This window comes from Larus michahellis, chromosome 7 (assembly GCF_964199755.1).
Source record: "Larus michahellis chromosome 7, bLarMic1.1, whole genome shotgun sequence".
Lineage (NCBI taxonomy): Eukaryota > Metazoa > Chordata > Aves > Charadriiformes > Laridae > Larus > Larus michahellis.
In genome coordinates this window covers 54,790,426-54,803,178 of record NC_133902.1, presented here as the reverse complement: position 1 = coordinate 54,803,178, position 12,753 = coordinate 54,790,426, and the positions used below count along the sequence as shown (strand labels likewise).

Below are 12,753 nucleotides of genomic sequence, written 5' to 3'. Positions count from 1 at the left end.
GTTTTTTTGGAATCTTATTGCGGAGAAGTTCCCCATACTTTGTTTAAACAAAATTTCCTTATCAGAGCAAAATAAGAGAGCCAAGCTTGTAACGGCAGAAGTAAAATCAGCATGAAGAGGCATGTAGCTTTGGGTTGTTTCTTTTCTCCTTCGCTTTTAATTTGTGTAAATTAACCACAGCTCACTAATGTTTTCAGATGCAGTAATTATATCAGAACCTGGACAAACCAAAGCTACATAGATGCTAAAGTATACAATCTCTGACTATTTGCTGTGAAAATTGATGACTTTCTGAGTTTTTTTGTGAATCCACCTGTGTATCTGAGAATAATATACAGAAGGCAGTTTGGTGGTTTACTTTGGGTTTGATTTGTTTTTCTTTTATTTTATCACTTGGGAGATAAGAATGGAATTACTATCTTCCCTTCTTTCATATTATTCCTTGGGTTTTATCCTTTAATTATATCGTGATTCCAAATGTTGTACAAAATCTGTACTTTTTATTTAAATTTGGGTCATACTTTCAGAGATGATTCATGTCGGTTAGATCTGTGTGTCCTTCAGTTATTGCTGCACCTTCTGTCAGGTAATGTAACAGAACGGCACGTGGTCTTCCAGACGTACATGTGGTGGATCTGTATTGAACCGGGTAACAGCTCAGTAGTGTTTGCAGAATCGTTTATTATTCTCTCTCTTACATTAGTAAATATAAGCAGTCAAAAGTGTTAGCTGAGTTGTACGCAATGATCTTGGAGTTCCTACTTAAAATACAAAAGGATCTAACTAGTTTAAATGATCTCTGTTTAGTTTCTGCCATTTGATGTTTTTCTGAAATCCTGTTTCATTCATCAGTTCTCCTAAAATATATTCACTCTTATCTGTTCTTATTCCTGACTAACTTGAGTAATTATGTATCTGGAAGGTACCTCAGTTTGCTGTCTACCACATTAAAGTGTTTTTTCAAATGGAATCTTGAGGGACTTGTTGCCATATTAAAATACAGGTATAGGAAGTATAGGTAGAGGAAATTACCTGGTTTTCTCATACTCATCAGCTTTCTCAAGTATTTCCTTTGTAGGACTTTGATCACAATTTGAAAGTTCTATATTACGTTGTCCTCCTGTTGACTTCCTGGCCCCTTTATATTCTGTTTTGTTGTAATTTTTGAAGACTAACAGTATATTTGAGGTTTTTTTTTTTTATATTATTGCATCACGCGATGTATTCATCTACATTATTATAATTGTAAATGACAAACTCCTGTCTTGAAGTACGGTTCATTGGTCAGTTAAAAACACCGACTTAAAAGACATGCAACTTTTCTTTCTTTCACAAGTAGGAACTTGTGCTAATGCTCCATTGTGCTTGCCTGCAAGTTTCTTGCAGATTCAGACACTTTTTCTTTAACTTAAGAATAAGTTACTAGAGCTTAAGGATGTACATAAATACTTATATTCATGCCATTTTATTCCAGTGATATGCTTTGTGATTTGATTTTTCTCTATCTACTAATTACGTCACTAATATTTTTGTCATATTTATTAGGGAAAAGGAGAAAAAAAAAATCTCATGTATTCTTTTGTTCCTCATCTAGTTCAACAGGGATTCTTAAACTAGTTTCTTATACTTTTTTCAGTTAGAATTAATTCTTTTTTCCTATTCACTAGCAGTGCTTCAGCAGATTTACTTAGCGCCATGTAGATGCACTCTTACTGATACAAGAATGCCAGAATCCAACCATGAAATTGTATTATTGATCTGGTGAAAAAATATTTCCAGGGCAGCTGTTTTTATTCATTCGTTCATATGCTGTCCAGCTTGACGAGATCTCTGGTTTCTGTAACTTTAGGATAATACAAGTAATAATCATTCCAACCTTCTGGTGATCTGAGATTTCTCAGGGTGTTTCAGCAAGGTCCTGCCATCAACCACCCCTCAAAAATAGTTAAACAGATCGTCCTTTTCCTCACTCGCTCTGCTCTGTTGCTTTCTGGTTTCACTTAGGTTAACAAAGGCAGAAATTGTATAGTAGAACATGAAATGCTAATGTAATGGATGTTCTTCCAGATAGCAGCTTCTTTCTTCATTCCACTTACCACAATAATCTAGTACAAGGAATGGGTAGAAAATAATTTAACAGTATTGAATTGACTCTTTTAAGTGGAATGTAAGAGTTTATTGATTTTGTGTTACGCTGATATTTTAATACTGGTATTGGCTGCTGGAATACTCTTTCGAGTTCGGAAATTTTTTTTAGTAACTTTTGTTCCTTTTTATTACTTAGAAGATACGCAGGGTACTGGGTTTTTCTAACACTTCTTGTTGTGCTCTGTCAGATCTTCCTGTTTAGAAAGCGAAAGTGGCAATTGCTTCTTTCGCAATCCCTTTCCCTTTTTCTTCCATGTCAGCTCCTGCCCTTAGTTGGATTTAATATTGTGGCCATAACTGGTTTTAGCTGCTTAGTGCTTTAATATTCTTTAATTATAACATTTTTTTCAGGAACAGAGAGATTGAGCCATCAGCAAATAAAGCTGATTTTGTGTTTTAGACTTATTTTTCCAATAAATCGTGAGCTATTTTGATTTTTTCCTTTTCTTCAGTGTTGAGTATTTTGTAACATTTTACATATCAAGTATCTAGAAATATAGTTAATTTCCTGTAAACAGAAGTCTGTTTATTTTCTAACATGCAGGTTGGAATCTTTTGGTATCAGTTGTGGTTTTGTTGGCCTACAGGTGTGATTGTTCAAAGCATTATGGTTCTAGAGGTGTCTCCAGTAATTATAACCTTTGTGTAATGGCAACCTCCCAGAAACTGTAATTTTTAATTTCTAGAATGTATGTTTTTATTCTGTTGGAATTGTGTATTTAAGCAATTAAACAAGTTCTGAAGTTGGTGTTCAATTTCCATTATCTTCAGTAACATTTTATCAGATCAGTTCTTCCAACTACTAAATGCAGAAATGGAAGTTGAAGGCTTGGCTGTGCATTTATGAAAAACTTGACTTTATGACTGACATCTAAAACTACTTTTCAGACATGTCATTATACTTATGTGTAGTACAAATATGATTGAGGACAGCAAAGTAATTTTGGTCAGCTTTTGGAAGGTATTCGCGATGACATCAATGTTACCTTGGGAAGTAGCTGAATAACTCACAAAGGCAGGATAGAAGCGAAATCAGCCAAGGTATCCAGCACGGAGACAAAGCATGCAAAATATTAACAATTAGAAATGTAGAATAACCCCATTAAAATCAGAACGTGCTAAAAAAACTTAGAAACATTATCGCTAGATCTGAACGTGAGCAGTTACAAAAAGATGCAGGTCCTGAATGTGTTTCTGAGTTGAAGAATCACATTGCTGTATTCTCTATATACTAATAAATAGTCAGATGTGAAAACTAACCCGAAGGAAAATAATGTCAACTAGAACGCAGATATTTTAATAAACTTGGATGGTTGTCTAGAAATAAAATAAAATTGAGCCTACTCTCCACAGAGAAATTATTTCAGCAGTTTCTACTGCTTTCTTGTGATTTCGTGAAACTGCAGTAGAAGCAATAACAGTAGAGAAACAAGAAATGCTAGTAAAAATTTATACAGTTGGCACAACATGCACAGTTTACCACCTAGACATTTAAGTTCATCGTGTTTTGCCTCTCCTGTTGCCCCTATTATGTTAGTTTATTGTTAGGTTCCAGGCTTTTTAATCAATCCATTCTTTCTTTCTTTGAAAAACGGCTCATGTGGTGTGGATAATCTTGGAAATTAATGGTACTAGAAGTGAAGTTGTGGTGAAATTTTTAATTTTTTCTGTTCAGCAGTATAAATACATTAGTTATAGCAGGAATATTCTCTTCTTGATTCTTTTCTCTTGTAAATCTGATCAAAAAGAATTGTTGTTTCTTAACTTTCCAAATGTCCATGTTTCGCAGTAACATTGGTCTGAAAAAGTCCAGAACCAAAATAAAGGGTGAAACATTCCCCCTGCTTCTAGGGAGTTCACTCCATTGACGAGTTCCTTTTTCTGAAGTAGTTCTGTAAAGTCATTCTAAGATCGAACCTAACGAAAGTGATTCCCTAACCAATGGCAATAAAATCTTCTAATGCATTTGAGCTGGGTGGCTGGATGACACAGATACAACACTGTTGGTTTGGGACTGTTTGCTGAAATATCTTGATGTCCAGTGTTGGAAGCTGTCACATCCCACTCTCAGTAAAGAGGGGGGGTAAGTGACTTCAGATTCATAAATTCTCAACGGTGCAGACTAAGGTGAGATAAATCTCAAGGTCCATATAGAAACATTTATTAGCTTACCAAAATGGTTAGTAGAGGTCTTAACAAGTCCACGATAATTAATTTGGTATATAACAAATTATGGCAAGTGGTGAGGTGTGCATTGTGTTACTTAACAACAGGTATAGGACAACTTATGGCAAGCGGTACTTAAGGTCGTTACTTAACAACTCTAACTGTTACTTAACAATTCTAAGAGGAAAGAGAAACTGAGGGATAGAGAAAGGAAAAGATGGAGAAAAAGACAGAGATAAAGAGATCACTGGTCCTGGTTTCAGCGTCTTTTTCAGGGAATCTTCCCAGGCATAATCTTCTTCTTTCTTGGGAAGAATCTTCCCAGGCGCAATCTTCTTCTATTGTTTCTTCTTTGTTCCCCCCTAGGGGCACTTATTTTCCCCTTTTATGTTTGCTGAATTAGCACAGTCCACCCCCAGTGCTGAGGACATCCTCATCTCAGGTTTCTCCCTTCTCCCTGGTGACCTGTAGCATGATTTGGGTGGAGAGACGAGTGCCATAGTCATACATGTTTAGTATGATCTCTATAATCTTCATTAGCATATGCAGGGTGCGCGCTTTCATATGCATTTCACAGATAATAAAGCAAAGGTCAGTCATGGGACACAATGGCCTTGAGAACTGAGAACTAGCAACCTCACCACACGAGTGGCAGAACTATCCTGTCTTCAGAAGACAGTTCTCCCACACTTTCAGGCGCCAGAAGTGTGAGCCTTATCAGTTCTTTGAAGGCCAGGCCTGCATTATTTATTTCCTTGTGAGTGTTTGAGGCATTCCATTGAAGTCTTGGAGGACCTTCTACCTCTCGTCAGGGAATTTACAGCCCATCCCTTACAGTAGCCTGGTAAAAATTAACTGAAAGAAGGAATTAATGAAAAGATGAAAATAATCTCTAAGGCTATGAAGAATCAGATTATTTGTAATACTTCAGAATCCCACAAAATTCTAGAGGCAGAAATAAAGGTAACATTAGATTAAGTTCTTCATTGTCATTTATGATGTTGAAAATAAGTGTGTAAGTAGTAAGTGTGATTAATAAATATCTATTAACTGTAATTAATACACATGTAGTTGCAAAAATCCTGGTTAATTTAGTAAAAATTTACAGAGATGCATACTTTCCATTTGAATGGCACTGAAAAGTACAAGCCTGCTCTAAAGAGTTGCTTAATATATCGTTCAACCGAACTGCAAATCTAAGTAACAGCTGGAATGCTGCAAATTTAGCTTTGCCGTTTGGTTTTCTGTGTCTAGCACGGAGAAACAAAAATTAATTCTTGAAGAGGAAGCACTTCTGATTTTGTTGCATCTGACTTGGACAATTCTATGGAAACAGGATCTTAGTGTTCTTGGTAAATGTGGTGTTCTGGTATGTCCTTTGTATCCTTTGCTATGTGATTGCACTTCAAGTTGTTATGAACGTATTTTTGAAGATACAATAAATGAAAAGAAAATCTATGCATTAAAGATATGACAACGATGAAAATATGGTCTTTATTCAGACCAATCAACAAAAAGCATGATTATTTTTAGTAGGATATAACAGTGATTGGCACTGTTCTTCCACAAAACCCAACTTAAAACTAGACTAGAAATTTGTTTGATTTCTTTTATTTTATGTCTTCCTTTTGAAAGAATGAAATACGTGGGCTAATTTTAGATTAATGTTTTCTGTATAAGTTGGTTCTGTCAGGCTGAGTTTTCTGATATTCATCTAAAATGTTATTTATTTTTAGATTACTGATACTGCTTTATACTTGTGTAATGATTTTATTATGCAATAGACTTTAAATTCTCATTAACTTCAATCTTTTTAAGTGTAGTTTTCTGTACTAGCTTTGTCATTCTACTGTAGACAATCTGCAAAGAGATTTGGATATCTGTAGAAGAGCAAAAAGCCCTGAAAAAGCTTTTAAAAGCTTCAGTAGATGGCACTGCCCGTTTATTAAGCCATTTAGTAGAGTTAAAATACTTAAGATCAACTCGTATTTTAAGCTGATGCATTAACTTTATGCACTCATCTTTAAAAAAAACCCAACCCTGTCTTTCTCTAAAAGTGAAGTGTAGTCGTGGTAAGAATTGTTATGAATCTAATTCTTACTGAGACTTTAATAAGAGTTTTATATAAATCATTCAAATATTAGTATCCTGGCACAAATTCTTGTCCACCTAACGCGTGTACCCGACTGGCTTCTCCCCTTTTATAGTCATGTTCTTCTAGAGAAACTGCTACACGTACCTCAAATTTAGAGCAGCTGCATGTTAAAGCAGAAGCTATGTGGAGAACTTAAAAATCAGAACTTAAAAAAGAAAGGATTATAGTTAAAATTAAATTGCCCCGCTACTTGTGACATTCCTCCCCTAGCCCCCAGTCTCCTTGTCTCTTTCCAGGAAGCAGAGAAAACTTTTAATCTATTATTCAGAGTTCGAAGTACAGGCTGGAACTGAATGGTGGCGTCATTCAGTATTAAAACCCGTGGTGTGCTATTGGATGTGTCTGACTTCGCTGGTTCAGGTGGAGGGGATGGTAGGGGTGTCTTGCTCAGGTTTCCTTCATGTTTTAAAATTGTACGTATATTGTTGCAATTTTTAGTATCAACTTAGACTTATGATAAAATATGTCAAGACAGGATCTTTATATGATTGATTTTGTTTCATACTGTTAAGAACCTCGTTTAAAAAAAAAGTAGAAAAAAATAATCTGTTCAGTTCAGATCTTTGTAATGCAGAATGGCGATACATTCCTACATTCCTTTTTTTCCAATGTGTTCACATTCATTCAGTACCACATTTGCCTCCAAAAACATTGCTGATGACCATAATTATTCTTACTTTTCTCCTGTGCCACAGGGTGCTTTTTGGCAGTTTCTGTCCTTCGTAGAAGAGGTCTTAAGTATTTTTACAGTTCTACAATAGTTTGGGGGAGTGCATGAATGTGGCCTTTGTGAATTAAATTTCTCTGACATTGTGATCAATATTGTTCTGGACTAAATTTGATGGTTGAGGTTGTGCTTTCTAGTTCTCTTTACCTGTATATTGTCTGCACGTGTTAGAAAGTTATTCCATGTATGGCACTCTGTGTAACATAGATGCTCAGTTTCTTATGGAACTGTTCTCCAAAAGTTCTTATGGAACTTTTCTCCTCTGACTCAGCATATACAACGGCTCTCCCATTTCAGCACTTTCTGCATCCTTAATTGAACAACAGGCAGCATAGACTGTAGTTGTGTGATTGCGCATTAACCGGGCATTATGTTTGTGTTGATAATGTGCTTCCAGATGGGGTACATAAAGGTTTTTGCCTGTATTATTGTAAGTGGGAGCACTGCTTTGTGTCATTTGTTGCTACCCAGCCACCACTTCATATAAAACTTGCTATAAGTTGATTATCTTGGAGTTTTTTACAGTTTGAAAACACGATTTTTCTTCTGGTTGAATGGTGATCACTGATTCTGCATTGAGTTTCCTCTCTGTTATGTATTTGAGTACATGCATTCCCTGAAAGACTGTGGCAGTTGTCTTATGTCTTGATCCAAAGCTTATCTGATTACTATCAATAACTCAGAGGAATAAATCTGCGAAGTGCTTGTATTGGCTTCCATCATTATTTTTGTCAGAGACAAGCAATCAGCAAGAAAAAAGGAAGCAGGGAGTATCGGGCAGACCCATTTATGCTTCTTACTCCTCCTGAGCCGGCCAGATGGGGCCATCCGAGGAGGATTTCAGTATGGTCACAGAGTAGGAACCTGCACTTTCGTTACATGATCCTGCTGGTTAGTCTGCAGCTATCTCTGTCCAGAGCTACAGACACCGCTAGGAAAATGAACAAGCGAGCCGTACAGAATAGAAGATTTAGAAACATAGATGACTTACAACAGGTTTGATACACAGCAAATTTGCTTGACACTGAGTCCTTAGGAATTAAACGTGATTTGACAGGTAACCAAAGGATGAACAGACTTTTAAAGAAGACTTTCATTTTCAGTTACTTCTGATCATCCAGCAGCGCTATCAAGATTTAAAAAAAAAGAATAAAAATTTGTCAGTCATTTTCAGCATTATTCTGTAAGGCAGAATGTTAAAAGGGTTGTAAAGTTGGCCAAAAGCGGGCAGAAATAGGAACTCTTTCTTTTGGATGCTAAAATAAAACCAGTGTCCTTGGATAGTGCTGGGACATTATAGATGAGACCCCAGAGAATGACATGCTCTGAGCATTAGTGAACAAATGTTCCTGGATGTTAGCTTTTGTGACCCCTTATTTGGATCTCAGATCTCCCAAGCTTGAGCAACGATGACCAGTTCTGTAATGGATTTCCATTCCTTTGTTACAGTTTGAGAAAAATTACGACAGTGCTACAGAAGACAGAATGCTGAACGGAGTAGTGCCTTCTTTAGCATTGACTGTGACAATAAGATCCTTCAGGCTGGGATAGTTTTACAACTATCATGGAGAACAAATACAGGGTTGCAAAATCTGCATGGCCAGATTTTGTACAGATCTTTTACAAACATATGTGATTGTTGTCTTTTTTTTCTGAAATGTGTCTGAATATGAATAGCATAGGCTTTTAAGAGTGTGTTCTGAAAAGTATCTTACAGTAAATTGCAAAAGTGATCTTTTTTGCCACTAATACATTTCCATCTGTCTTTTAATACTTTTAATTTTGAAAAAAAGGTTGGCTAGAGAAAAGCTGTCCTCCTGGGACATTTATCACTGGAAAAAGTATTTGCTGGTTAAACCTTCTTCCAAATATGCAGAAATATATAATGTGCCTAGTGGTGCAGAATTTGTTATAATTATCTGATTAATAAGTAATTTTGTCATTATATCTGTAAGTGAATTTAAACTTGGCCAGGAATGCTTCTGTGCACTGGAATACAGTTATTTATGTGAGCAAATTGTCAAAATGTTCACATGTCTCAATTTTGCCTGTGACTGAGGAGATTTTTTTTTTTTTAAATTGGGAGACAATTACAAAGCATTTCTTGTCTTGGTTCTAATGTGATCATAGTGGTGAACAAGCTTCAGTTCTGAAACATGCTTCTGGCTTTGATTCATAAAGACTCGGAGTTTTTAGACTTTCAGGCATGCTACAGTACCTCTTTTTCTCTCTTCTGTTCAGGCTGTTAAGCAGGTAGTGTGCTGTGTAGATATTTTTACAAGCACATTTCGTTAAACTGTGATTTTTTTACTTAAGGAAATAGACGCCTGGATTTCTGAAACTTGGACGTATCGATAAATAGTAAATTAACACTCGTAGCATCCTTTTAACACATTTTTGGTGCTGCTGTCTCGTTTTTGCAGGTGCTGTAAATGTAGAAGAATTAAGTGTTTTGTCTATGGGTGATGTGAGTCAGTTTGCACTTTCAAAACGTCTTATTTGGCGACAACATTCCTTCTCACGTTTCTCCTCTCTACTTATGTATTTTAGGTAATTGTCAAATCTGGACCAGGTACCTTTCTCAGCCTGGCTGTATATGACGATTATATCTTCTGGTCAGACGGAGTGAGGAGAGCTATTCTGCGTTCCAGTAAATATACAGGAGGAGATACAAAAGTTCTTCGTTCTGATATCCCGCATCAGCCAATGGGCATTATTGCTGTTGCCAATGATACTAACAGTTGTAAGTTACACAGCAAGATACGCTATTTTGGTAATTCCAATATCGTTCATTTCAAGAATTTTACTTAGTCTTAACCAAGTTAAAATATTTCACGGTGTTTCATAAATTCTTTTTGTTGTAGGAACGGTTAATAAAAGATGGGATAAAACCTCTTCCCCAAGTAAATAAATGTTATCGAGTGACCACTTTCTACTATGGACATTGTGCTCATTTGACAGCAGTTAAATCATTTCCTGTCAAATATCAGCAGTTTTGAATGTTGTGGGTTTTTAAATTTATTATATTCAAGGTAACTCCATTTGTTTATCTTTAGTATGCTAGCATCTGAGGCACGCTGACATTTTCATCTGGCTGATAAAACTTGAATCAATTGCCCATGAATCTGAGATATGGTGATCTTTGCTCTCTCAAAGACATTGGCCATTGAAGCAAATTTAATAAAGCAGAGTTCATCTTTTATCATTTGTTTTTCAGGTGAGTTATCTCCCTGTGCACAAATGAATGGAGGTTGTCATGATTTATGCCTTCTGACTCCTGACGGACGAGTGAACTGTTCGTGTAGAGGGGACAGAATACTGATAGATGATAACAGATGTGTGAGTAAGTAATACTAGCTGACACAATGCTTTTCTATGCTGTGATGCAGTTGGCTCTCATAAGCAAAGACAGTTGGCCCAAGCCGTTAATTTTATTGCTTCCATATACTGTAAAAATTGATCTGGCAATTCAGCACATACCAGGCTTTCAACTCTTTTACGTCTTGTAAGGCTTTTGGGAGGTTAAAAAGCATTAATACTTATACTCTCCTTAAATTTCAGTTTGGGTAATTGTGTTGTACTGAAAATTTCATATTTGCAATTTGGTTTTTTTGTGCACAAATATTTTCATTTCATGGCCTTAGACATATAAAAATAATTGTAACTTATTAACCAGCAGTTGTATTTAATCATGTAGAATTGGCGTTTTAGTAACTGGGGAATGTACCACTTCAAGTTAGCCGACTCCTTGGATACTGGTTTTGTTGGAGAACATTCTGTACTGCACTAAGTTCTCTTCTCACGTCTTCCCACACTTCCTCTGAACCAGTATGTCTCAGCACGTGATAAAGAAAATATAACTACTTCTTCATTGTTCAGAAGTGGTTTAGAATATATGGTCGTCCATTGCTGCTTCTTTAGATCACACTATCCCCGCACAGAATTGATGTTTATGAACATGGAAGTATGTGCTGGTAATTTGGAAGGGTGCGATGTATATACATACCCTGCAGTCTTCTGCTTTTCTAATAATTTGGAGAAAGGCCCTGTCACTTTGTAAATGCTATGCCTTAGCCTGAGTGGAAACTGGAAGGCTTTGGGCTGTTTCCTCAGGGATGATTCATAATGTGGAACATGACTTGGTGCTTCTCCCCTCAACAAGTGTAGCTGGCTCGATTTGGAATGGAAAGAAAGCTAGGGGGAAAGCATGCACTTCCTTACGTCTTTGTTAATGTCACTGTATTACAGCTCTTCTGTCACAGTTAGAGACCCCTTCTAAATTCCGGTGGTTTATTGGACCTTTACCTCTGTGGGGCAGAAATCCCACCTCTTAGACCAAGCTCTGCACTTCCATATCTGTCTGCCAAGCGTGCCAGTTCTGCTGCTTCAGTTTCATAGCTTTGACCCACCTGCTTTCTCTAAACCATTTTTGTTTTCAATCGTAACAGTAGAGAGACACTATAACATTCAAGAAAAAATATATTTAGTTTTTGTATATGATTTAGCAAGACTTACCATCCTGCTAGAAGCTTGGACAGTTTACCTGCTTCAGACTCTTCTGTGGTAGCCTGTTGCTCCTCAAGAGCCTAATAAGGCATCTCCAGGAAAGCAGGGCTCCATCACACATAACAGTGACCTGGGAAGACAAACACCGTAACTCCAAATGTCTGCCCACCATCCTCCTCCCCAGCTCTATACATGCAGCATGACATCACGCGGCATGGAACATTCCTTTGGTCAGTTGGGATCAGCTGTCCTGGCTGTGTCCTTCCCAGTTTCTTTTGCACCCCCAGCCTACTCGCTGGTGGGGGGTGTGAGGGGCAGAAAAGGCCTTGACTCTATGTGAGCACTGCTCAGCAATAACGGAAACATCCCTGTGTTATCGACATTGTTTTCTGCACAAACCCAAAGCATAGACCCATACTAGCTGCTACGAAGAAAATTAACTCTATCCCAGCCAAAACCAGCACAATCATAAACATTTCAGCTTCCTAGATTAGTTAGAATCAGAGAAAATACAAAGAAGAGCTGGAATTGTCAATGTCTGGAGCAGTAAGGAGACAAATCTTTCACTGATCCTCATTTTACCTTCATTAAATATAATAGACAATATTAATTTCATGTAATGATTTAAACTTGCTGCATGAATGCAATAAAAGTCCTGGTTTGTTTCGTGGTGGGAGAGAAAGATGGCTTCTGACATCTCAGAGAGGTTGAAAAAACACAACCAAGGTGAAAAATGTAACTGCTATTGTGGTAGTGAGATTCCATCATTTATTTTATAATGTCATATGGCATTTATATTTTCCAAAATCATTAAAACTTAAAATTGCTGTTAGGTAAAACTATGTTTAAGTCCTCATCTAGGCCATGGTGTGAGATTCCATCTTCTAAGGTATTGTAGAAAGTTTGCAGGAAATATTGGTCTGAGTTATTAGTTTAAAAAAAAAAAAAAGACTTAAGACATTAAATGTTGGGGTTGACAAGCACAGGAAGGATGGAAACAACGTGGACTTTATAGTTTAGCTGGGAGATCAATAGTTTTCTTTCTTCGTAT

At 36.7% G+C, this 12,753-nt stretch overlaps 1 protein-coding gene across 11 annotated transcripts in view; it reads left to right on the top strand.

Moving 5' to 3' along the window:
• The window catches only part of LRP1B (LDL receptor related protein 1B), a 743,839-nt gene that overhangs the window by 586,254 nt on the left and 144,832 nt on the right, over positions 1-12,753 (top strand). For all 11 annotated transcript variants that reach the window (XM_074595863.1, XM_074595857.1, XM_074595859.1 and 8 more), the window contains 2 exons: positions 9,747-9,939; positions 10,414-10,539. In XM_074595863.1, the coding sequence (XP_074451964.1) occupies positions 9,747-9,939; positions 10,414-10,539 (319 nt within the window). The remainder of the gene's footprint in view (positions 1-9,746; positions 9,940-10,413; positions 10,540-12,753) is intronic.